The 24777-nt window shown below is 43.2% G+C and overlaps 1 protein-coding gene across 20 annotated transcripts in view; it reads right to left on the bottom strand.

The window, feature by feature from the left end:
* The window catches only part of mical2b (microtubule associated monooxygenase, calponin and LIM domain containing 2b), a 130611-nt gene that overhangs the window by 54230 nt on the left and 51604 nt on the right, over positions 1 to 24777 (bottom strand). For all 20 annotated transcript variants that reach the window (XM_037766177.1, XM_037766176.1, XM_037766156.1 and 17 more), the window contains exons 8-13: positions 15742 to 15999; positions 15529 to 15644; positions 13582 to 13708; positions 12428 to 12518; positions 3895 to 4042; positions 1899 to 2098 (exon numbers count right to left, since the gene is read on the bottom strand). In XM_037766177.1, coding sequence (XP_037622105.1) covers positions 1899 to 2098; positions 3895 to 4042; positions 12428 to 12518; positions 13582 to 13708; positions 15529 to 15644; positions 15742 to 15999 — 940 coding nt within the window. The remainder of the gene's footprint in view (positions 1 to 1898; positions 2099 to 3894; positions 4043 to 12427; positions 12519 to 13581; positions 13709 to 15528; positions 15645 to 15741; positions 16000 to 24777) is intronic.

Below are 24777 nucleotides of genomic sequence, written 5' to 3'. Positions count from 1 at the left end.
GAGGGCCGGGAGGAGGAGTTAAGGAGCGAGGGATGGGAGGAGGAGTTCAAGGAGTTAGGGCCGGGAGGAGGAATTAAAGGAGCGAGAAATGGGAGGAGGAGTTAAAGGAGCGAGGGATGGGAGGAGGAGTTCAAGGAGTTAGGGCCGGGAGGAGGAATTAAAGGAGCGAGAGATGGGAGGAGGAGTTAAAGGAGCGAGGGCCGGGAGGAGGAGTTAAAGGAGCGAGGGCCGGGGGGAGGAGTTAAGGAGCGAGGGATGGGAGGAGGAGTTAAAGGAGCGAGGGCTGGGAGGAAGAGTTAAAGGAGCGAGGGCCAGGAGGAGGAGTTAAAGGTCTCATATTATGCTCATTTCCAGGTTCATAGATGTATTTTAATGTTGCACTAGAACGTGTTTACATGCTGCAATGTTCAAAAAAGCCTTTATTCTTCTCATAGTGTCTCTCTCACTCAGCCTGCATTTAGCCTCTGTCTGAGAGATCCTGATTTACAGCCTATCTCCTCCCACTCTGCTCTGATTGGTCAGCGTTTCTGTCAATCAAACGTCCTCAACACAGCGTCACTGTCAACACAGTGTCACGGATAGAGAGAGAGAGCTACCGGTAGCTCTGACTGTAAGGAGAGGGAGAAGCAGCTAGGATAGCGTTTATAAACCATCTTAAAGTTTATAAACCAGAAACTTCACCCAGCGCACGTTACCGGAGGAATCTGATCAGAAATCGGCGACAAATGAACAACATCTGCAGTCCAGACTCCAGGTTTTCCTGACGGTTTCTCTCAGGTAAATAATGCTATTTATATCTCTGTTAGTTAGCTCAGTGTTTACCTTCTGCATCAACTCTGTAAACCGTAAACATACACTCTGTTTTACGTCTGTCTTTACAGATCCATATGTGAGAAATGACCGACAGAATCATCCCAGAGGAGAGCAGACAGCTGAGAGCAGATAGCTGAGAGCAGATGGGAGATACAGAGCTAACCCGTTGGCATGTAGCTACATGCTAACGGGTTAGCTACATGCTACCGCTATGAGACGGTGTGTAAACACAGCGACCATCAGGGTGGAAAGTATTTCTGGTAAAAGACACCTGATAAACGTAGAAAAAAGTAATCAGAGTAATAGTATATTAATTACTGTAGTAGCTGTCTCTGTGTTACCATGACTACAGACCACCGGAGCTTAGTTTATCATAGTTTACCGGAGCTGAAAGACTTTCTCCTGTACCATGTCATCATAACTGATGATTACAAATGCTGTGAATAATTAATATTGTCATCTGTCTACTCAAATAAAGTTTGACTGTGAAACAGAAATGTGTTGTGTTGCTTACAGTCACTATTTACTACCTGTAGTACTCTTCTACATGCATGACATCAAATATATATAATATATAAATATCAGCTGTTTAAACAGTGTAATTACATGAAGCCTTTGTGAAAGAACATGTTATATTTAGATGATGGGATTACATGAAGACTGTTCTGCTGGTTCTTGCAGACTAACAGTAGGAGCTACTTTGCTCAAGTTCGGTTGAGGAGAGACAGTGACGCGCTGTGGGGCGGGGTCAGCTACTGAAGGTTCTGCTCTGGTTCCAGGAAATCCTTACATGGCTTGCAATTCTCTAATGACGTCAGAAGAGAAGGAAAAAAAGCAAAGTGATTTTCTACACCCATTTCCGGACAAACGGAGCAGGAGAAAAAGAGAGAGGATGGTCTTTTATGATACTATGGTGACCTGTAGACACACTGGGGACAGATATTGATGTTTAAAAGACATGGAAAAGTGCATTTTGCATAATAGGTGACCTTTAAAGGAGCGAGGGCTGGAAGGGCTCTATGCTCTAAATAAATATAAAATAAGCTGTTTTGATTCTCTGTGGCAAAGGCAGGAAGGAGTCTGACCGTTGTTGGTTCCTGGGGAGTTCCTGAAGGTCTCGTAGAACTTGGAGAGGTAGAGAACCATCAGCAGCTTGTCTGGTTCCGCCTCAGCAGCCACCTCCTCTCCCCTCGTCACCGGCTGGATGCCAAACTCTCGCTCAGCCACGTCAAACGCCAACTGGTTGTTCCCCGCCACGTCCTCCTCGTTCAGATAGTCATAGTCACTGAGGGGGAACAAAAGGGAGGGAAGGGTAGTATTCATGTTGTTCCTTCAAACATCCTCCATGTCCCTAGCGCTGGCTGGGAGAGAGATGGTGAGGTGAGATAATGGGAGGAAAAGAGAGATATGCTTCGGTTTCACTCAGCAAGTGTTCAAAATAAAACAACGCATGTGAGCGTGCCCGAACTGGCTAGCTCACAGCAGCTACTCTGCACTGCTCTCACCCTCTGGTCCCTCGGATCTTTTCCTAAACCTAACTAAGTAGTTTTGTTTTGAAAAGACTGGAGCGGAAATTGACTCATGCGTCATGTGTTGTTGGACATTCGTAGGAAAACATGAAAAATCCGTTGCTGAAAGTCGTGCTGAGCGTCACAAAAAAAAGTGAAATTCGTGTCTATGTACACGAATGAAATAGATACAATTTTGTGACTATTTCACAAACTGCGTGAGACTGTGTTGGAACTACTCATGTTGAAAGGTGCTATAGAAATAAAGTCTATCATTATTATTATTATTACTACTGGAATAATCTGCAACGCAGCTCTACGTTAGAGACACTCATTCCTAGGGATAGAACGGTTCCGGTAAAAAATCCGAACTCTCGGTTCTCTAATCACGGTTCTGTAGTCACGGTTCTCTAGTCATGGTTCTCTAATCAGGGTTCTCTAGTCACGGAATTCTAGTCACGGTTCCCTAATCAGGGTTCTCTAGTCACGGTATTCTAGTCACGGTTCTCTAGTCACAGTTCTCTAATCAGGGTTCTCTAGTCACGGTATTCTAGTCACGGTTCTCTAGTCACGGTCCTCTAATCAGGGTTCTCTAGTCACGGTCCTCTAATCAGGGTTCTCTAGTCACGGTTCTCTAGCCACAGTCCTCTAATCAGGGTTCTCTAGTCACGGTCCTCTAATCAAGGTTCTCTAGTCACGGTCCTCTAATCAGGGTTCTCTAGTCACGGTTCTCTAGTCACGGTCCTCTAATCAGGGTTCTCTAGTCACGGTTCTCTAGTCACGGTCCTCTAATCAGGGTCCTCTAGTCACGGTTCTCTAGTCACGATCCTCTAATCAGGGTTCTCTAGTCACGGTTCGGGTCGTGTATGAATTGTTCGGTTCATTTGAAATAAGTTATGAGGCCCATTGTGTGCTTTCTTCATGTAGAGTTAGGCTCCCGTTTATTGTCACACTAAATGGGGAACAGCCTCACAGTTTTCAGTCAAAAGGGCATGCGCAGAAAAAAAAACTTCAAATAAAGTTATCGGGGAGGAAAAAACTTCTCAGTTGGCACAGATGAAGTGCAGAGTGCGGCTGTCAGTCAGATAAGGAAATGGCGAGTAGACACGATAAAGTCCAGCTAGAGGATCCACCAGCATCGTTTGGCTCTGCTGTATGGGAGTATTACTGATTTAGTGTTACCATGAAAATGACGGAAAAAAGCTCAAATAAAGCTCTTCAGACAGAGGGTGAAAAGAGGAGCTGCAGCACAGCAGCTACCAGAAAATAAAATTGTTTGTTGAACATTAAAGCATGTCAACATGTTGAACCTGTAAAATAAGCATCATAGGTCCTCTTTAACTAACGAACTGTAATATACTGACTGTCTACACAATACTTCAACAGAGAGATTCATTTTGTCCCGCTCATTCCTCATTACCAGGCTGCTCAGTTCAAAGAGAGCCAGTCTGTACAGGTGACTCTTCACAAGCCTACAGAAAACGAGCTAAACCTGAATAACCCTCAACATTTCCACGTGTTTCTTGTGTGTGTGTGTGTGTGTGTGTGTGTGTGTGTGTGTGTGTGTTCTTACATGAGCTCAGGCCTCTGGCGGTGTAGGAGAGCGCAGAGGGCCAGGCCGTTCCTCCAAGAAGATGTGAGGTTGGTGACGTCGACCCCTCTGTAGCCCTGAGTCTGCTTCTGACACCAGGTCAGCAGCCGGCCAGGACGCACCTCGGACGCTGCACGACACAATGGAATCAACCATAGTCAACGAGGTCCTGTCAAGCTGCTGGACAGGGAATTTGCCCTTTGACATACAATCATATAATCTCTGCATTTGAACACTAGTTTCACTCGAGCCTTGTGACTTGACAGACTTGAATCACCTACGAAGCCTAAAGCAGAGTAACCATGGCAGTAAAAGCAGAGACAGAGCAGACATTCAGGGCGGGGTACCGACCGGCCTACTTTACCAGATACCTGAGATCTGCAGCACTCCCTCTGACTGGAAATGAGCTTCATGGTTCATTCAGCTTTAAGGTCATTTTAGAGGCTGATGTTTGCAGTGCTGTTTGTGTTATATTGAGGGCGTGTTCCTCATATTTAGCCCACTCTCACTGATATAGATGGGGTGGACAAAATATTAGAAACACCTCTCAGTATATCGCAATACAAGTGAACAGCACCACGAACAGCAGCCTCCAAAATGACCATGAAGTTAAATCAAAACCTCTCTAAAACTATTTTAACAAAGAGTGAACATTATAACTAAGACTGTCAATCAATTAAAATATTTGTCACAAATTTTGTATCTGTTCAAAATGTACCTTAAAAGGGAGATTTGTCAAATATTAAATCCTCTTATCAACATGGGAGTGGGCAAATATGCTGCTTTATGCAAATGTATGTATATATTTATTATTGTAAATCAATGAACACAAATCAATGACAGATATTGTCCAGAAACCCTCACAGGTACTGCATTTAGCATAAAACAATATGCTCCAATCATAACATGTCAAACTGCAGCCCAACAGGCAACAACAGCTGTCAGTGTGTCAGTGTGCTGACTTGACTATGACTTGCCCCAAACTGCATGTGATTATCATAAAGTGGGCATGTCTGTAAAGGGGAGACTCGTGGGTACCCATAGAACCCATTTACATTCACTGATCTGGAGGTCAGAGGTCAAGGGACCCCTTTGAAAATGGCCATGACAGTTTTTCCTCGCCAAAATTAAGTGTAAGTTTGGAGCATTGTTGAGCCTTCTTCCTTCCTTCCTTCATGACAAGCTAGTCTGACATGGTTGGTACCGATGGATTCATCAGGTTTTATAGTTTCATATGATACCAGTATCTTCACTCTAGCTTTAAAACTGAGCCGCTACAACCTAAAAATCACAAGTTGCTTTAATGCGTTAAAGACATTAGTGGCGTTAAAACTAATTAGCGTTAACGCGTTATTATCAGAGTTAACTTTGACAGCCCTAGTTTTAGCATTTAGTACCTAATAAACTGGCAACTCAGTGTATGTGAAATAGAAATTGACCTTTTAGGCCTTGAAACCCAAACATGGGATTTCACTTAGATCTTGAGTGAAGACTTAAAGCTGTGTGAATCAGTGTTCTCATACCAACTATGGGTCAAATGAGCATGAGTAATGTTAAAAGGGGTCAATTATCACCAGCTCTCCAGTTCTCTTCAGCTCTATAGTGTTCTTACTGTCTTTTAGCTCAATGCTCTGGTTTTACTGCCCACAACTTTAATGTTATGGTTCTGTCGCACCGTTCTCATCAACCTCAGCAGGAGGCAGAGGTTTCCAGTGTAGAAGCTCTGATAAATACACAGTACACACACAGTACACACACAGAACACACACAGTACACATACAGTATACACACACAGTATACACATACAGTACACACACAGTACACACATACAGTACACACACAGTACACACACAGAACACACACAGTACACACACAGTACACACACAGTACACACACAGTACACACACTACACACACAGAACACACACAGAACACACACAGAACACACACAGTACACACACAGTACACACACAGTACACACACAGAACACACACAGTACACACATACAGTACACACACAGTACATATACAGTACACACACAGTACACACACAGTACACACACAGTACACACACACAGTACACACACAGTACACACACAGTACACACAGAACACACACAGTACACACAGAGAACACACACAGTACACACACAGTACACACACTACACACACAGTACACACACAGAACACACACAGTACACACACAGTACACACACAGTACACACACAGAACACACACAGAACACACACAGTACACACACAGTACACACATACAGTACACACACAGTACACATACAGTACACACACAGTACACACAGTACACACACAGTACACACACACAGTACACACACAGTACACACACAGTACACACAGAACACACACAGTACACACACAGAACACACACAGTACACACACAGAACACACACAGTACACACACACAGTACACACACAGTACACACACAGTACACACACAGTACACACATACAGTACACACACAGTACACACATACAGTACACACATACAGTACACACACAGTACACACACAGTACACACACAGTACACACACAGTACACACACAGAACACACACAGTACACACATACAGTAGACACACAAAGTACACACACAGTACACACACAGTACACACATACAGTACACACACACACAGTACACACACAGTACACACACAGTACACACACAGTACACACACAGTACACACATACAGTACACACACAGTACACACATACAGTACACACATACAGTACACACACAGTACACACACAGTACACACACAGTACACACACAGAACACACACAGTACACACATACAGTAGACACACAAAGTACACACACAGTACACACACAGTACACACATACAGTACACACACACACAGTACACACACAGTACACACACAGTACACACATACAGTACACACACAGTACACACATACAGTACACACATACAGTACACACACAGTACACACACAGAACACACACAGTACACACATACAGTAGACACACAGTACACACACAGTACACACACAGTACACACACAGTACACACATACAGTACACACACAGAACACACACACACAGTACACACACAGTAAACTACCTGCAGCAGCACTAAACAGCAGACAGACAACGTTAGCAACAAGCTGGAGCAGCAGCAGTAGGGCCGGACGATACAGCCAAAAATCTAATCACAGTTGTTTTTATATTGATCGATGTCGATAATTATCACAATATACATTTATAAATAATAATAATAATAATAATAACTAGAAGTGCACTCGGAGAGCGCAGACCTCCGCCAAGGCAGGTTTCATGTACGTCGCTGCCCTAATAATTAATTATTTATAATATACAGTTATTTATTATCAGAACGGGTCGGGTCAATGAGGGCCGATTACATATGTAGAGTATATTTAACACTTCTCGTCACTGCTGCACACTACTTTAGCAGACTGTTAACGCATGCTCACCAGAGACCTTCGCCAGTCCACTCAGCAAACTTCTGGTTTAGCCCGATTCTAACTTGAATGGGGATAAAATAATTCAATGGCGCAGCTCTTCTAGTTTTTCCAAATGTTCCAAATACAGCCGCAACAGTAACGACAGAATAAGCGATGGCGGAGTCTACGACATATCGGCTGTCCGTCCAGTGATTTTTTAGGTAGCGAAAAACGGATTAAAAAATAACTAAATCAAAAATAAATCTCATATATGTATCATCGTTACCGTGGAAGATTTTATCATGAACATTTCCAAGATCATTTTATTGCCCGGCCCTACGCAGTAGCAGCTGAAGAGACGGAGCTTTTCTCAGGATGGAGAACGAGACAGAGCTAAAAGGAGAGTGAATATTGGGCTTTTATCCAGCAGGTACTCAAAATAAATGCTAATATTGTTTTGGATGTGTAGATAAGCCACTGTTTGCTACCAGCTTCCCCATGACATCATAATATAAGATGATAAAATGTCAAAGTTGTGTTTAAGGCTTCTACTGGCGCCCCCAAGTGGACTAAAAAATCTAATAACCCCCTGAAACCGGCGGGATTGCCGGTGGGATTGCCGGTGGGATTGCCGGTGGGATTGCCGGCGATCCCGACGGACTTTACTGTCTTTCAGTGGCTGTAGCAGGTTCAGGTTTAGAGTTAGAGAGAAGGTTCAGATATCATATGAAACTAGCTACTACTATGTCATGCTAGCTTGTCGGGAAGGAGGCTAAATGACGCTCTAAAGTTTTGGCAATGAAAAACTGTCATAGCCATTTTCAAAGGGGTCCCTTGACCTCTGACCTCCAGATCAGTGAATGTAAATGGGTTCTATGGGTACCCACGAGTCTCCCCTTTACAGACATGCCCACTTTATGATAATCACATGCAGTTTGTGGCCAAAACTATGCAGTTATTTGTTTATTATTTCTCCTATTCTAAAATGGTGTATTTGAATATTTCTGCATACTGGGGTCCCTAAACAGTGTTGAATTCCATAAATTGGGTATGACTGTAAAGCTGAGACTCTTGTGGATCCAATGAGCCCAACTGTATTCATGTGTGATGATGTTAGTCCCATAAGAGCCATTTCATTAACCTCACTGCATAAAATGACCTGTGGTGACCTCTAGGATAATCACAGCCTCATGAAACTTTACAGCCACAAACTAGAGACCTAGAGCATTCAGAAGATGGATGGATCAAACTAGAGACCTAGAGCATTCAGAGGATGGATGGATCAAACTAGAGACCTAGAGCATTCAGAGGATGGATGGATCAAACTAGAGACCTAGAGCATTCAGAGGATGGATGGATCAAACTAGAGACCTAGAGCATTCAGAGGATGGATGGATCAAACTACAGACCTAGAGCATTCAGAGGATGGATGGATCCTACTAGAGACCTAGAGCATTCAGAGGATGGATGGATCAAACTAGAGACCTAGAGCATTCAGAGGATGGATCAGACTAGAGACCTAGAGCATTCAGAGGATGGATGGATCAAACTAGAGACCTAGAGCATTCAGAGGATGGATGGCTTTCCTAGCTACATTGACAATAAGGGGGTTTCTGAGCAGTTTACACAACAGATGTGCTCGCCATCCAATCACCGAAAAATGCTGAAATCTCCAAATGTCAAAAGATTTTGATCCCAAATCACAGCATGGCTTTTTCTACGGTGTTCCTCAAGGTCTTGGTGCCTTAATGTGGTATTTTGGAGGGATTATTGATCAGTTTTATCAATTCTCCAGTGTCTAACTATTAGAGACAAAATTAATCACCTCCTACCGTCAACTGGTACCAATTTATCCTCAAACTTAGGAACCTCAGAAACAGCTGTACAACCTGATATATATTTAGACTGCTTTTCTCCCATCAACCTCCACAAACTGACTTCACTGATCTCTTCATCTAATTCATCTACCTGTCTCCTACACCCCATCCCAACTAGACTGCTTAAAGAAGTATTACCTTTAGTTAGCACCTCTTTACTGGATATGATCAATGTGTCTTTACTAACAGGCTATGTACCACAGTCCTTTAAAGTAGCTGTAATTAAACCTCTTCTTAAAAAGCCCACTCTTGATCCAGAGGTCCTAGCCAACTATAGACCTATATCTAACCTTCCCTTTACCTCCAAGATACTCGATAAAGCAGTTGCCAGTCAACTGTGTGACTTTCTACAGAACAATCATTTATTCGAGGATTATCAGTCAGGATTTAGAGTGCACCATAGCACAGAGACAGCACTAGTGAAAATTACAAATGACCTTCTAATGGCATCGGACAAAGGACTTGTCTCTGTACTTGTCCTGTTAGATCTTAGTGCTGCTTTCGACACCATTGACCATCACATCCTATTACAGAGACTGGAACATTTAATTGGCATTAAAGGAACTGCACTAAGTTGGTTTAAGTCCTATTTATCAGATCGATCTCAGTTTGTACATGTTAACGATGAGTCCTCCATGCACGCCAAAGTTAGTCATGGAGTTCAACAGGGTTCTGTACTTGGACCAATTCTATTTACCTTATATATGCTTCCCTTAGGCAATGTTATTAGAAAACACTCCATAAACTTTCATTGTTATGCAGATGATACCCAATTATATCTATCGATCAAGCCAGACGAAACAAACCAGTTAACTAAACTTCGAGCATGCCTTAAGGACATAAAAACCTGGATGACCTGCAATTTCCTGATGTTAAACTCAGACAAAACTGAAGTTATTGTACTTGGCCCTGAGCGCCTCTGAAACAAATTATCTAATGATATAGTTACTCTAGATGGCATTGCCCTGGCCTCCAGCACCACCGTAAGGAATCTGGGAGTTATCTTTGATCAGGATATTTCCTTTAACTCCCACATAAAACAAACCTCAAGGACTGCCTTCTTTCATCTATGTAACATTACGAAGATCAGGCACATCCTGTCTCAAAATGATGCAGGAAAATTAGTCCATGCATTTGTTACCTCTAGACTCGATTACTGCAAATCCTTATTATCAGGCTGCTCCAATAAGTCTCTTAAGACTCTCCAGTTGATCCAGAATGCTGCAGCACGTGTACTGACAAGAACTAGAAAAAGAGATCATATTACTCCTGTATTAGCTTCTCTGCACTGGCTGCCTGTAAAATCAAGAATAGATTTTAAAATCGTCCTCCTCACCTACAAAGCGCTAAACGGTCAGGCCCCGTCATATCTTAAAGAGCTCATAGTACCCTATTACCCCACTAGAGCACTGCGCTCCCAGAATGCAGCAGGGTTACTTGAGGTTCCTAGAGTCTCCAAAAGTAGAATGGGAGCCAGAGCCTTCAGCTATCAAGCTCCTCTTCTGTGGAACCAGCTCCCAGTTCCAGTCCAGGAGGCAGACACCGTCTCTACATTTAAGAGTAGGCTAAAGACTTTCCTCTTTGATAACGCTTATAGTTAGGGCTGTCTTTGACCAGCCCCTAGTTAAGCTGCTATAGGCCTAGACTGCCGGGGGACTTCCTATGACACACTGAGCTCCTCTCTCCTTCTATATATATTCATGTCCCATTCATTGTTACTAACTACATTCCTTCCCGGGAGTCCTTGTGCCTCCTTGTCTCGCAGGTAACCATGGAGCGGGGTCACACCTGGAGCGAGGTTATACCTGGAGCAGGGTTACACTTGGAGCGGGGTTTCACCTGGATCTGGATGTCTCCGGTATTGTGGCTGCATCTGCTACCGCGTCTGCTGCCTGCTTGACACCAACTGCTACCATCATTAATTAATTCCGTCTGTACGAGGGACTACCAAGGCTAACGAGGGACTACCAACACTTAGTGACAATGTGGCAGCCTGGAGAATGAGACTTCTCGGTCACTGCCAAAGACAGAAAGTACTCCCAGCAAGCATGCTGATGCTGTGGGAACCAACGCACGGGTATCGATCACAGGGACGTCCCACACCAACATACATGGACGTACTGAGGAGAGATGCTGGACAGTGCTGGCGAGCTAGCCAGATGTATGGTGGACTGAGACAGCTGGAAGCTCCACTTGAAAGCCCGTCTGAGGACGACCCAATGATATCAATTCCGATAGTTGTATTATCACTCTTTTACATCCACTACTATTGGTTTTGTGTTATTAGTCCTACTTGTATTAGTTATTACAGCTGCTAGGCTATCTCTCTCTCTCTCTCTTCTATGTGACATCTACTGTTGACCTGCTATCTCCCCCTAAAGACCCCCTGGAACCCCTAAAAAAGAGGTCTATTGTGGGTCTCAAAGGTTAATGCTGCTTTAGATTGCGACTAAACAATGATTTGCTTCTCTCAGGGAGAACACTCCATCATAGGAAAGACAACTGCCTCAGACCAATTTGTTTATCAGTCAGAGTAGAGCAGGTCTGAGCGGCATCATGTTTGACCCTCATGTGGGTGTAATGGTATCCAGCTGTATTGTCTGTGATGAGGTGTGTCAGCCTGTGACGGAGATAAGGCTAAAGTTTCCCCTCAGTGGAGCTCAGTAGGCATTCACTATGATGTCAACCTTCTTTTCTCCAGTAAACTTCAGTTCACTTTGTTAAAGCTATGAAAGCTGTCATGCTATATTGACTGGCTGAGTCAGTCAAACAGCGTCTTAATTTCACTTCTGAAGGTATCAAAGCTTCATGCAGTGTTAATGGGCCTGTGGATGCATCTAATCTCAGCGGTGGCTCATAGGATGATCACATTACCATTACAACATGACAGGAGAATACAGTCCCATCTGAGAGGTTGGCAGCAATCCTTACTGGCACTACTTTGTCTCAAGATATTTGCATCTACAGTCTGTTATTACAGCAGTATGAGCACACGTAACACTAACCCTATAATCAGTATATACGTGCTCAACACTGTCGGAATACATAATCGATTCAAATATTAAATCACGATTAATCACAAATTCGCACATGTTTTATCTGTTAAAAATTTAACTTAAATGGAGATTTTTCAAGTATTTAACACACTTATCAACATGGGAGTGGATAAAAACTTGGGGGTTGCATCTCACCTCCTCCGCACAAGTTCATTGATCTCTGTGTGGGTCCTCCTCTTCCCAGGTGGCAGGAGTCCTGCTGGCCGTCAATGAACAGGTGACGCACCTGAAAGAAGAAAAAACAGAGGAGAAAGACATGAGAAGATATGTAAAATAGTTTTAAACTTGATCAAATAATGTTTAACACAATCACAGAGACACTTAAGTCATTGCAGAATCAAACAGTAGGATTTAGAAGATTTGCAGTTGACACACATCTGCTGGGAGACCCTTCAGGGACAACTGAAGGTGGACACATAACGGCCATATACTCCATCAAAACAGCTGTATATGGCTGCTGGTTGGCAGAGCGAATAAAGGAACATACTCATTGTTAACAACTCTCAAATCTACCAGAGCAATGACAGTTCAATAGGTATGCACTTAACACTTGCTCTAATCCAAATATAACACAAAAGGTAGAGACACTACAGCTGGGTTTACACCAAAAGTTCTAGGGACTTTTAGATCCTGGAACAACTTTTCAAGGAACTAAAAGGTTCCTTTAACCCACTGTTATCTGCGTTTCCACCAAGATTATGCAAATCAGTCCGCTTATGTATGAAAAAGCAACATGACATGTGATGAGGGCTGCTGGTGGTCACAGCAGTAAACTCACTCTGCAGCCTGCAGCTCAGTGTGTCGTCTGTTTACTCTAAAATACACGTCAGAAAATAATAAATGTTAGTTCTGGTACTTTTAGAAAGTACTACCCCCGACTGGGGCCTTTTTCGGGGGTAAAATGTACCCAGAACTTAATTTGGACCCTGGTCTAGTTCTTCAAAAGGTCGTTAGTTCCGGGGGAAAAATACAGGTAAAGTTCCTGCGGTGGAAATGGGACTATAGCTAGAAATATTATCTATCCACAGCTACAAATGTTCTATTCGAGGGGTGAGTTGGGTGGCATCACTGCATGATGCACAGTTCAAAACATGTCATGAGCTTGCTGGTAAAGAGAAAAGTGGCATTTTTTTCAGTCATTGTTGAGCTTATTTGCGATATCTGCTTCTTTAAAAACATATATATCATCTCTGATTCAATGATGGTAAAATCGTTCTTAATCACTCAGATGAGATTGAAACATTTGAATCCAGTATCACTCAGCAGAAGACCCAGAATGTTGGACTGACCTGGTGTGGGCGTACACAGCTGGAGTTGAGGTTGGGGTAGCGGGTGGCGGGGTCAATGGCGTAATGTTCAAAGTTTTTACTGATGTTCTCCGTGGTGGTCTGAGGCAGCAGCCGGTAGATACTCTCCCTGAGGAACAACAGCGCAACTTCAACCGTCTGACAACTACACTGCAACTATCAAACACTGAGTGCTGCTTTCAAAGCTACAGATAAAGACCACTAACATGAAATCAACATCACTTGTGCATTTACACCAGATATGTCCAGACTGCATTATTTGACTACTTTACTTTGTTTCGGCAGGTGATAACAAGGCTATCCGTTTTCATGTGACATGAAATACGCACAGAGAAATCATGGTCTCCTTCAAAGCTGATATGGCTCATTACAATTAAGATCACAAAAAGGACCCCAACCTGTAAGTCAAAGAAGTAGAGAAGGTGTAAAGCTGCAGTAGCTCCAGTAGCTGCCTGTAGACACTGGGCTTTTCATTTCTTTTGTATTCTTAAACTAAAACTAAAGTTTCAGCTACTTTATTGATAGTTTTAGTGTTATGGTATTTTTTAAATATAAAGTCACAAGGTTAAAGACAAAGTATCCACTGGAAGCCAGGAATATATGTTTAATTAATTTTATACCAATCTTCCCATTAGATCATGAAATATTACATTTTAGCCTGAGAGTGGTGCTAGCACAAAGCAAAATAGATACGGTCCATCCTCAGGGGAGCATGAATTCATCTGTTCTAAATGTACCTTAAAGGGAGATTAGTCAAGTATTTAATCCTCTTATCAACATGGGAGTGGACAAATATGCTGCTTTATGAAAATGTATGTATACATTTATTATTGTAAATCAATTAACAACACAAAACAATGACAGATATTGATCCAGAAACCCTCACAGGTACTGCATTTAGCATAAAACAATATGCTCCAATCATAACATGGCAAACTGCAGCCCAACAGGCAACAACAGCTGTCAGTGTGTCAGTGTGCTGACTTGACTATGACTTGCCCCAAACTGCATGTGATTATCATAAAGTAGGCATGTCTGTAAAGGGGAGACTCGTGGGTACCCATAGAACCCATCGCCAACATTTAGTGTAAGTTTGGAGCGTTATTTAACCTCCTTCATGACAGGCTAGTATGACATGGTTGGTACCGATGGATTCATCAGGTTGTATAGTTTCATATGATACCAGTATCTTCTAGCTTCTAGCTTTGAAACTGAGCCGCTACAATCGTAAAATCACAAGTTGCGTTAATGCCTTAAAGAAAATAGTGGCGTTAAAACAAATTTGCGTTAACGTGTTATTATCACATTAACTTTTACAGCCCTATTACATCCCCCAATCTGCCCATTAGATCATGAGATATTACATTTTAGCCTGAGAGTGGTGCTAGCACATAGCAAAATAGATACAGTCCATCCTCAGGGGAGCATGAATGTGGTCAGTTAATAATAAGCCAATTAGCCTTTCACATTTCCATATTTCTTGTGTACAAATGCAAAGTTTGGACTAACAGTGAAGCAGGAGGAAATGTCGTAGGGTCACTATAAACATTAGCATTGAACTTCCACAAGACATGTCAAAGCAAGCTGGTCATTGTATCTAATTTATTGTGTGCAATGTCGACAATTAGAGGGCATGGAGGAGCTAGAAGAAACCTTATGGTTCATCCTCTGTGGAGCATGAATCTGCTCAGCACATTCCATGGTTATCTGCCCATTTGATAATTGATAATTGGATAAATAATATTTATTTTACAAAAGTTGTAATTTTGACCTGAAAGTGGAGCAATACTGAATGGTCATAGTGTCTTGCTTTGGACCAAAGTGTTCCTCGGCTGTCTGGACCAATGCTTGTTTTCATCCGTATGAAACCCAGAGAAAATCTATCCTGCTTATCTAAAGTAACAGGAAGTGGAACATAAACCCACACACCTCTCAGCCAGTATCTCCAGAGGACTCCTGCCCAGGGCCCAGCCCCTCACCATCCAAGCACTGTCGAAGGCTGCCAGAAACCCCCGAGCACAACCTGTACCCATCGGCCAGAAAGGCTGTAAATGGAGAACACGATGTCAGCGTGAACATATCCGAGATGAGCCTCAGTCAGGACGGAGGACAGAGTATCAAACTGCCACTGCTACCTCGTACCTCAAGCAGACTATCTCCCACCAGTGCCACCAGGAGCTGATGTCCGTGTTTCTCCCTGATCAAGGCAGCATTCTCTGAGGCGTACATGCTGGTGAAGTCAAACATGGCTACATCCGGCTGCCCGTAGTGGTTGATGGCATAGTCCAGGGACGGCAGCTGGTAGTTTGTGCCGAAGTCGGCCGCCTCGCGGGCGTACGAGAGCAATTCTTCCTGGTTGACGTTGTCAGCACTCAGCAGTCGCTCCGTTTCTATGTAGTCCTGTATTGAGACGAGGGAAGGAAGCTTTAAGACAGAGATCATTGACATAAACTAAACGGTTTAAAGGTGCAGTGTGTAGGTCGGATGTGGTGGCATCTAGCAGTGAGGATGCAGATTGCAACCACCTAAAACACTGTGCCAAGTGTATAGGAGAATGGTAGCCGAAGCAAACACGTGAAAATGTGAATGGTCTTAGAGCCAGTTGTTGTAAGAGTAGCATAGGTCATTGGGTGAGTACAGTACGTGGAATGTGAGTAGTAAAGTAAGAGAGAGAGAGGCAGTGAATATGAGTGTGAGAGCTAGTGAGAGCTAGTGAGAGCTAGTGGAGCTAGTGAGAGCTGGTGAAAGCTGGTGAGAGCTAGTGAGAGCTGGTGAGAGCTGGTGAGAGCTGGTGAGAGCTAGTGAGAGCTAGTGGAGCTGGTGAGAGCTGGTGAGAGCTGGTGAGAGCTGGTGAGAGCTGGTGAGAGTTGGTGAGAGCTGGTGAGAGCTGGTGAGAGTTGGTGAGAGCTGGTGAGAGCTGGTGGGAGCTGGTGAGAGCTGGTGAGAGCTAGTGAGAGCTGGTGAGAGCTAGTGAGAGCTGGTGAGAGCTGGTGAGAGCTAGTGAGAGCTGGTGAGAGCTAGTGAGAGCTGGTGAGAGCTGGTGAGAGCTAGTGAGAGCTGGTGAGAGCTAGTGAGAGCTAGTGAGAGCTAGTGGAGCTAGTGAGGGCTAGTGAGAGCTAGTGAGAGCTGGTGAGAGCTGGTGAGAGCTAGTGAGAGCTGGTGAGAGCTGGTGAGAGCTAGTGAGAGCTGGTGAGAGCTAGTGGAGCTAGTGAGGGCTATTGAGAGCTAGTGAGAGCTGGTGAGAGCTGGTGAGAGCTAGTGAGAGCTAGTGGAGCTAGTGAGGGCTATTGAGAGCTAGTGGAGCTAGTGAGAGCTAGTGAGAGCTAGTGGAGCTAGTGAGAGCTAGTGAAAGCTAGTGGAGCTAGTGGAGCTAGTGGAGCAGAAGACGGAGTTAGTTTAGCTTTGAGAACATTAAGTGAATGTACAGTGGAAGCTGCAGTTTGAGGTTTCCCGTGTCTTGTTTCCTGGGGGGCTGAGTGCAGTGACGGAGCAAGAAACGTCATCGACTCTGGCCCGAGCAGGAAAAGTTAACAGTGGTTTGTCCGTTCTGGGCTACTGTAGAAACAGGGCGGCCGGCTCCGTGAAGAGAGGACCCGCTCCCTATGTAGATATAAACGGCTCATTCTAAGGTAACGAAAACACAACGACTCTTATTATCAGGTGATTATACATTGAAGAAAACATACTTATGAATATTATATTAAATTTCTGTCAATGGATCCCCTTAAATGTTACACACTGGTCCTTTAAAGTTGCACTAATAAATATTTTTATATATAAGATATTGGGGCTGATCGAAGTTAACACGATAACGCATTAACGCAAATTTGTATATATTTGTGCATATCTCAATGGGCAGATTGGGGGATGTAATAGGGCTGTAAAAGTGAACGTGATAACGGACTTTACTGTCTTTCAGTGGCTGTAGCAGGTTCAGGTTTAGAGTTAGAGAAAAGGTTCAGATATCATATGAAACTAGCTACTACCATGTCATGCTAGCTTGTCGGGAAGGAGGCTAAATGAGGCTCTAAAGTTTTGGCAATGAAAAACTGCCATGTCCGTTTTCAAAGGGGTCCCTTGACCTCTGACCTCCAGATCAGTGAATGTAAATGGGTTCTATGGGTACCCACGAGTCTCCCCTTTACAGACATGCCCACTTTATGATAATCACATGCAGTTTGGGGCAAGTCATAGTCAAGTCAGCACACTGACACACTGACAGCTGTTGTTGCCTGTTGGGCTGCAGTTTGACATGTTATGATGTGAGCATATTGTTTTATGCTAAATGCAGTACCTGTGAGGGTTTCTGGATCAATATCTGTCATTGTTTTGTGTTGTTAATTGATTTACAATAATGAATATATACATACATTTGCATAAAGCAGCATATTTGTCCACTCCCATGTTGATAAGAGGATTAAATACTTCACAAATCTCCCTTTAAGGATAAAAAATGTGCAATTAACTATGGACAATGATGTGATTAAATATTGGAATCGATTGACAGCCCTAAAACCCCCCAAAAAATTGATCAAATGACCAAGTGTAACATTAAAGAGGTGACTTGTAGTGACAACCCACAGTGAATTATCACCTGACTGCTGTTGTGCTGAGCTTTTTAGCCTCTTTTAGCTAATGTTTTGGTTTTATTGCCCTTAAAAAACGCTCTCATCAACCATGCTTCCAGCAGCAGCAGCAGGCAGCTGTTTCCAGTTAAAAGGCAGACAGACAGAGTGAGCGACTAGCTCCTGAACGTAGTGTAGTATTTAGCTGCTTAGCTCACTAAAGATAAAATAGAAAAGGAACTTTTATTGTTATACTGTGTTTGCACCTTTGGAGTCTATGAAAGCGTCTAGGCCAGTGGTTCTCAAACTGTACCATCAGTGGTACGCGAGCTCTCTGTAGTGGTACGCGGAGGAATCTCTGAAATATTTTTTTTTAAATTAATACGAAATAGGGCTGACCCATAAATCGTATTTTCATCGTCATCGTGATATGAACATGCGCGATGAACACATCGCAAAAGGCTGTCTGGAACGCGATGAATCAGAACAATCATTATATTTAGGGATGGTTAACGTAACTAGGTATTAAACTGGCCGTGGGGCTAAAGCTGCATCTTCTCCTCTGCTGCTGTCGGAGCTCTCCACTCACATCAACTTACAGTCAGTCAGTCAGTGAACAGCTGATCAGAGAGGCCGCGGTGGAGACAGCTACAACTACTCATAAGTTCAATCAAACTTTGCAAGTGTAAAGCCAAGACACGTTATCATTACACCTGTTCAACAAGCATGAACATGATGAAACTGTTAAACATGGAGGAAAGCAACGTTTCAATCTGCTCCGCCCGCTGTCTCTCATCCACCGCCGCTTTAGACAGGCACAGAGCGTTAGCTCGGCGGTTAACAGTGATCTGTAAACATGTGTAAGTTATTTAGTTGAGTTGTGACTGACTTTAGTTCCCTGGTCAGCAGTGATCTGACTTTAGTTCCCTCTAGTCAGCAGTGATCTGACTTTAGTTCCCTGGTCAGCAGTGATCTGACTTTAGTTCACTGGTCAGCAGTGATCTGACTTTAGTTCCCTGGTCAGCAGTGATCTGACTTTAGTTCCCTGGTCAGCAGTGATCTGACTTTAGTTCCCTGGTCAGCAGTGATCTGACTTTAGTTCCCTCTAGTCAGCAGTGATCTGACTTTAGTTCCCTAGTCAGCAGTGATCTGACTTTAGTTCCCTGGTCAGCAGTGATCTGACTTTAGTTCCCTGGTCAGCAGTGATCTGACTTTAGTTCCCTGGTCAGCAGTGATCCAGTGTTCAGTGTCCGGGGAGTTTATTGTGAAGGAGTAGAAGGCGTGAAGCGGTGATGCGCTGCAGACTGAGCCTCTGTGTTATTAATTTATTATCTTCATAAAGAATCATAAACCCTCGGCCACACCAGCTAAAACTAAAGCTGGCAGTAGGCTGTGTAGTCGGACTGTTTAGGTTAGGTTGTCACATATCTTACCTGTAAACTCATCAGCTGAAACCAAACAGCCCCTCTTCCCTCTATCAGCCCTAATGTTACTGTAGCAGAGGGAGGAGGACAGAGGACAGGAGGACAGAGGACAGAGGAAGGACTGAAACTGTCTGATGTCTGTGTTCTTCAGTCTTTATAAACTACACTTAGTATTTTCATGTCAGGAATATGATTTATTTTATGAACATGTTAAGCCATGGGCACACTACCAACGTCAGGAGCAAGTGGCGTCTGCGTCGCGTGGTGGCTGCGTCGCGTGGTGGCTGCGTGATGCAGGAGTCTGGTGTTCACACTAGACGCTTGTTGGCTGCGTGTCGGCTGCCTGTCAGCTGTGTTTCTGCTGCTGCTGTCAGCCCTTTCTTTCTGCATAGAGTTTGCCTTTTAATGGCCATTTAACTTCATGATAAATATAATTTATATTTATTTTAGACAGAGAAAGGTTCAGAAACGTGTGGTAATTAGTAAATAATAGTAATAATCCACAATTAAAACTCCGTACTGTATTCATTTATGATGCTTTCCAAGTCACTGCTTGTTCCACATCACTGTCCGGCACATATTTCAGAATAAAAGCCTCGTGTTAACAAATGAAGGGATTCTGTCTATAGAAAAAACGCCTGAGGGCTTTTATTTTGAAATGAAAGCAGGAAGTGTTGATTTAAAAATAAGTCTTTTTTTCATCTCCGTAACATATTCTACAGATAGACCTCGAAACTGTAGTAAAGTCTTGCTGGTATGAAGTTAATAGATAGATCACTTTCCCTGTCTGTGACATATTCTACAGATGTCTGAACATGGAAACTGTAGTAATCTTGCTGGTATGATGTTAATTTACTGTCACTAGATCACCTTCACTGTCTGTTGCTGCTGAGACACGCAGCTGAGATGCGAGCGGCTCGCCTGAAAAATAGGCGAGCCTTCTGTTCTATAAAATAGATGCGCGTCTCATGCAGGAAGTTTGTCCACTCTAACCTGTTAACATGGATGCCGAAATAAAAAACAACACGCCACGCAGCCGCCACACGCGTCTCATGCGGGCAGTGTGTCCACCACTTTAGATTGTTTCCAGTGAGATATTAAGGAGTTTATATGGTGACTTTGCTGTTGTGAGCTTTACTGTTGCTGCTCTAGAAGCAACATTTAACCTAGTTCTATTTTAAATACAGTATATGTATATGTATAACTAATATGCTCACTTCAATATTTGTTTATTTATTGCAAGTCATATCATCATCTCAGTATTGAACAGTGTTATCACACATGGCAGATGTTCCTCATATGGTGCAGGCCTAGTGTGAGAGGCTGCCCATGCGTAGTATGAGAGTTGTGTGGAAGAGTTTAAGTGCCAGTTCTAGTACTACTCCTTTGTACAGCGTGGCTGACAAAGGTCAACAATAAGTAATATTCTTATTAGGAATAAATTTGCCTCCTGCGTGAACTGGGCATTGCTGAATAGGGTAGGCCTATGCTACTCTATTTTAACATCGGTCATAATGGTGGTACTTGGAGAGACAAATATTTTCTGAGGTGGTACTTTGTGAAAAAAGTTTGAGAACCACTGGTCTAGGCAGTAGGCAGATTGGAGCAAATAGGATTAAAAAAAGGTATTTTTATAAAACGGTCGCTATATCCTGACAGTAGTACATGAGACAGGTAACCTGAAAGAAGTCATGTGCCGGAGGAAAACAACCAATCAGAGCTGATCTGGAGTCTGCCGTCTCTGAGCAGCTGTCAATCACTCTCAAACCCTGATCAAACGGTCAAACTAGGCAGCGCTGATCAAATATGAATCAATATTCTGTTACGTTAATGCCTATTTCTCTCCTCAGATGTTCTCAGAATCATCTTGTAGTGTACTGTTAAGCTGTAAAATGAGAAAGTTTGTGACCCGGCAGCCATGTTGAGATCAGTTGAGGAAATACCAAGACCGCCCACCAGCCGGAGCACAGCCAATAGGAACGCTCTCTCTCTCTGAAATGACCTGTGATTGGTCAAAGTCTCCCGTCACGGGCTGAGATGTTCTAAAGCCTGTAAACAGAGCCATGAGGAGGAGCAGAAGTCTAGTTTTCTCTCAGAACACTTGAATTACAATATGCTGAAAGGTTATTACGGGATTTTTGCCCACTGATGCCAAAAATATTCTGCGTACTACAGCTTTAATTCTCAGACGTTTTGGCATTCAGCAAAACACCATTTAATGGTCAGACTTGTAATTTTCCAGATCACAAGAGTCCAGTTTGCTGCTGCAGCTTGTGGCTCGTTGTAGGCCAGACTGAACTCCACAGTAGTGAGTGATCCAACATGTTGCCCTTGCCATGTGTCATGCCTTCTCCCTTCGAGTCACTCAGGAAATAACTATGTCATGTTGTTTTGACTCGTTACCAAAGTGAGAAGCATCATTATCTCATGTTTTTATCAAAACAGAATTTCATGAGAACCAGAATGGCGGTTTGGACCAAGACACGAGGTTGATAATTCTCAAATGAAAAATAAATTTAGACTAGTGTGTTTCACTGCAAGAGGGGCATAATGATAAAACCAAGTTAATCCGTTAGTGGAATCAGTGAGCTATTACCACTGAGGAGGCCTCTGAAGCTTTGGCCACATGGTGCAACACAGCTGACGCAGTGAGATATCACTCTGCACTAATGGGCAATGTAAGATGAGATAGAGACCACTGAGGGCACAGCAAGGCACAGTTTCAACACCTGTGTGTGTGTATATGTGTATGTGTGTGTGTGTGTGTGTGTGTGTGTGTATTTTCAGATGATTATCCTGGCAAGCTCTGGGTGGGAGGGTTAACAACACACTGCACCCTGATGCCATAATAATATCTTCATTTATACCGTCTAATCTCTGTAGAGGACAGCGACTCTCACTGAGACGAAACCTCTGACTCATAATGTCTCTGTGTGTGTCAGTGGTGTTTGTGAGTGTGTGGGAGTTCGAGCTAGCATCTAATTAGAGCCCAATTCCATTATCATCCCCTATGGAGGCCCATCACTCACTGCCCTGGCTGCTGGCGAACACACACAGTATTGTCTACCCAAGAAACACTTAAAGGTCTCATATTATGCTCATTTCCAGGTTCATAGATGTATTTTAATGTTGTACTAGAACATGTTTACATGCTGCAATGTTCAAAAAACCCTTTATTCTTCTCATAGTGTCTCTCTCACTCAGCCTGCATTTAGCCTCTGTCTGAGAGATCCTGATTTACAGCCTGTCTCCTCCCACTCTGCTCTGATTGGTCAGCGTTTCTGTCAATCAAACGTCCTCAACACTGTGTTGAGGACGGAGCAGCTCTGGCCCACGGAGAAAGAGGAGCTAAAAATAGAGTTTATAAAGTTTATAAACCAGAAACTTCACCCAGCGCACGTTACCGGAGGAATCTGATCAGAAATCGGCGACAAATGAACAACATCTGCGGTCCAGACTCCAGGTTTTCCTGACGGTTTCTCTCAGGTAAATAATGCTATTTATATCTCTGTTAGTTAGCTCAGTGTTTACCTTCTGCATCAACTCTGTAAACCGTAAACATACACTCTGTTTTACGTCTGTCTTTACAGATCCATCTGTGAGAAATGACCGACAGAATCATCCCAGAGGAGAGCAGACAGCTGAGAGCAGATAGCTGTGAGCAGACAGCTGAGAGCAGATGGGAGATACAGAGCTAACCCGTTAGCATGTAGCTACATGCTAACGGGTTAACTACATGCTACCGCTATGAGACGGTGTGTAAACACAGCGACCATCAGGGTGGAAAATAGAAGATGTGAAACAGTAGTCAGTTCATTATTTCTGGTAAAAGACACCTGATAAATGTATGGAAGATCAGAGTAATAGTATATTAATTACTGTAGCAGCTGTCTCTGTGTTACCATGACTACAGACCACCGGAGCTTAGCTTATCATAGTTTACCGGAGCTGAAAGACTTTCTCCTGTACCATGTCATCATAACTGATGATTACAAATGCTGTGAATAATTAATATTGTCATCTGTCTACTCAAATAAAGTTTGACTGTGAAACAGAAATGTGTTGTGTTGCTTACAGGTCACTATTTACTACCTGTACTCTTCTACATGCATAACATCAAATATATATAATATATAAATATCAGCTGTTTAAACAGTGTAATTACATAAAGCCTTTGTGAAAGAACATGTTATATTTAGATGATGGGATTACATGAAGACTGTTCTGCTGGTTCTTGCAGACTAACAGTAGGGGCTACTTTGCTCAAGTTCGGTTGAGGAGGAGAGACAGTGACGCGCTGTGGGGCGGGGTCAGTTAGCTGAAGGTTCTGCTCTGGTTCCAGGAAACCCTTACATGGCTTGCATTTCTCTAATGACGTCAGAAGAGAAGGAAAAAAAGCAAAGTGATTTTCTGCACCCATTTCCGGACAAACGGAGCAGGAGAAAAAGAGAGAGGATGGTCTTTTATGATACTATGGTGACCTGTAGACACACTGGGGACAGATATTGATGTTTAAAAGACATGGAAAAGTGCATTTTGCATAATAGGTGACCTTTAAGCCCCGGTTCCACCGCAGGAACTTTCCACCGGAACTAAGAACCTTTTGAAGAACTCGTTGCGTTTCGACCGTAGGGACCAGGGTCTACATTAAGTTCCGGTGACATTTTCCAGGGATCTTCCACCCCCCAAAAAGGCCCTGGTCAAAGGGTAGTACTTTCTGGAAGTACCGGAACTTTCAGAATGGAGTTTGTAGGGATGACGGTCGCTGATCGGTCAAACACACACACTGATTTCGATAACTTTAATGTACTTGAAGTATGCATTGTGCAGCTGTATTATCTAGGAAAATAGAAGTATCGGATTGGGACTCGGTATTGGCAGAAACTACTCGAATCGGGGACATCCCTACTTACGAGTGTGTGTTTCAGTCTTACTTTCATCAACACAAACTGTAAGGAACAATATTAATAGACAACTAGTCAAAACAAGTATTACAATATCGTCAGAGTCGCCGGTATGTCTCATTGAATGTGTTCTCATGTGGTTGTGATTCTCTGGACTGACTGCTCATATTATGCTCATTTCCAGATTCATAGATGTATTTTAATGTTGTACTAGAACATGTTAACATGCTGTCATGTTCAAAAACCCCTTTACTCTTCTCATACTGTCTGCCTGAATATGCCTGA

Source organism: Sebastes umbrosus, chromosome 4 (genome assembly GCF_015220745.1).
Source record: "Sebastes umbrosus isolate fSebUmb1 chromosome 4, fSebUmb1.pri, whole genome shotgun sequence".
Taxonomy (NCBI): Eukaryota; Metazoa; Chordata; class Actinopteri; order Perciformes; family Sebastidae; genus Sebastes; species Sebastes umbrosus.
Note: the sequence above shows the minus strand (reverse complement) of the source record. Positions and strands in the feature narration are given on the sequence as shown.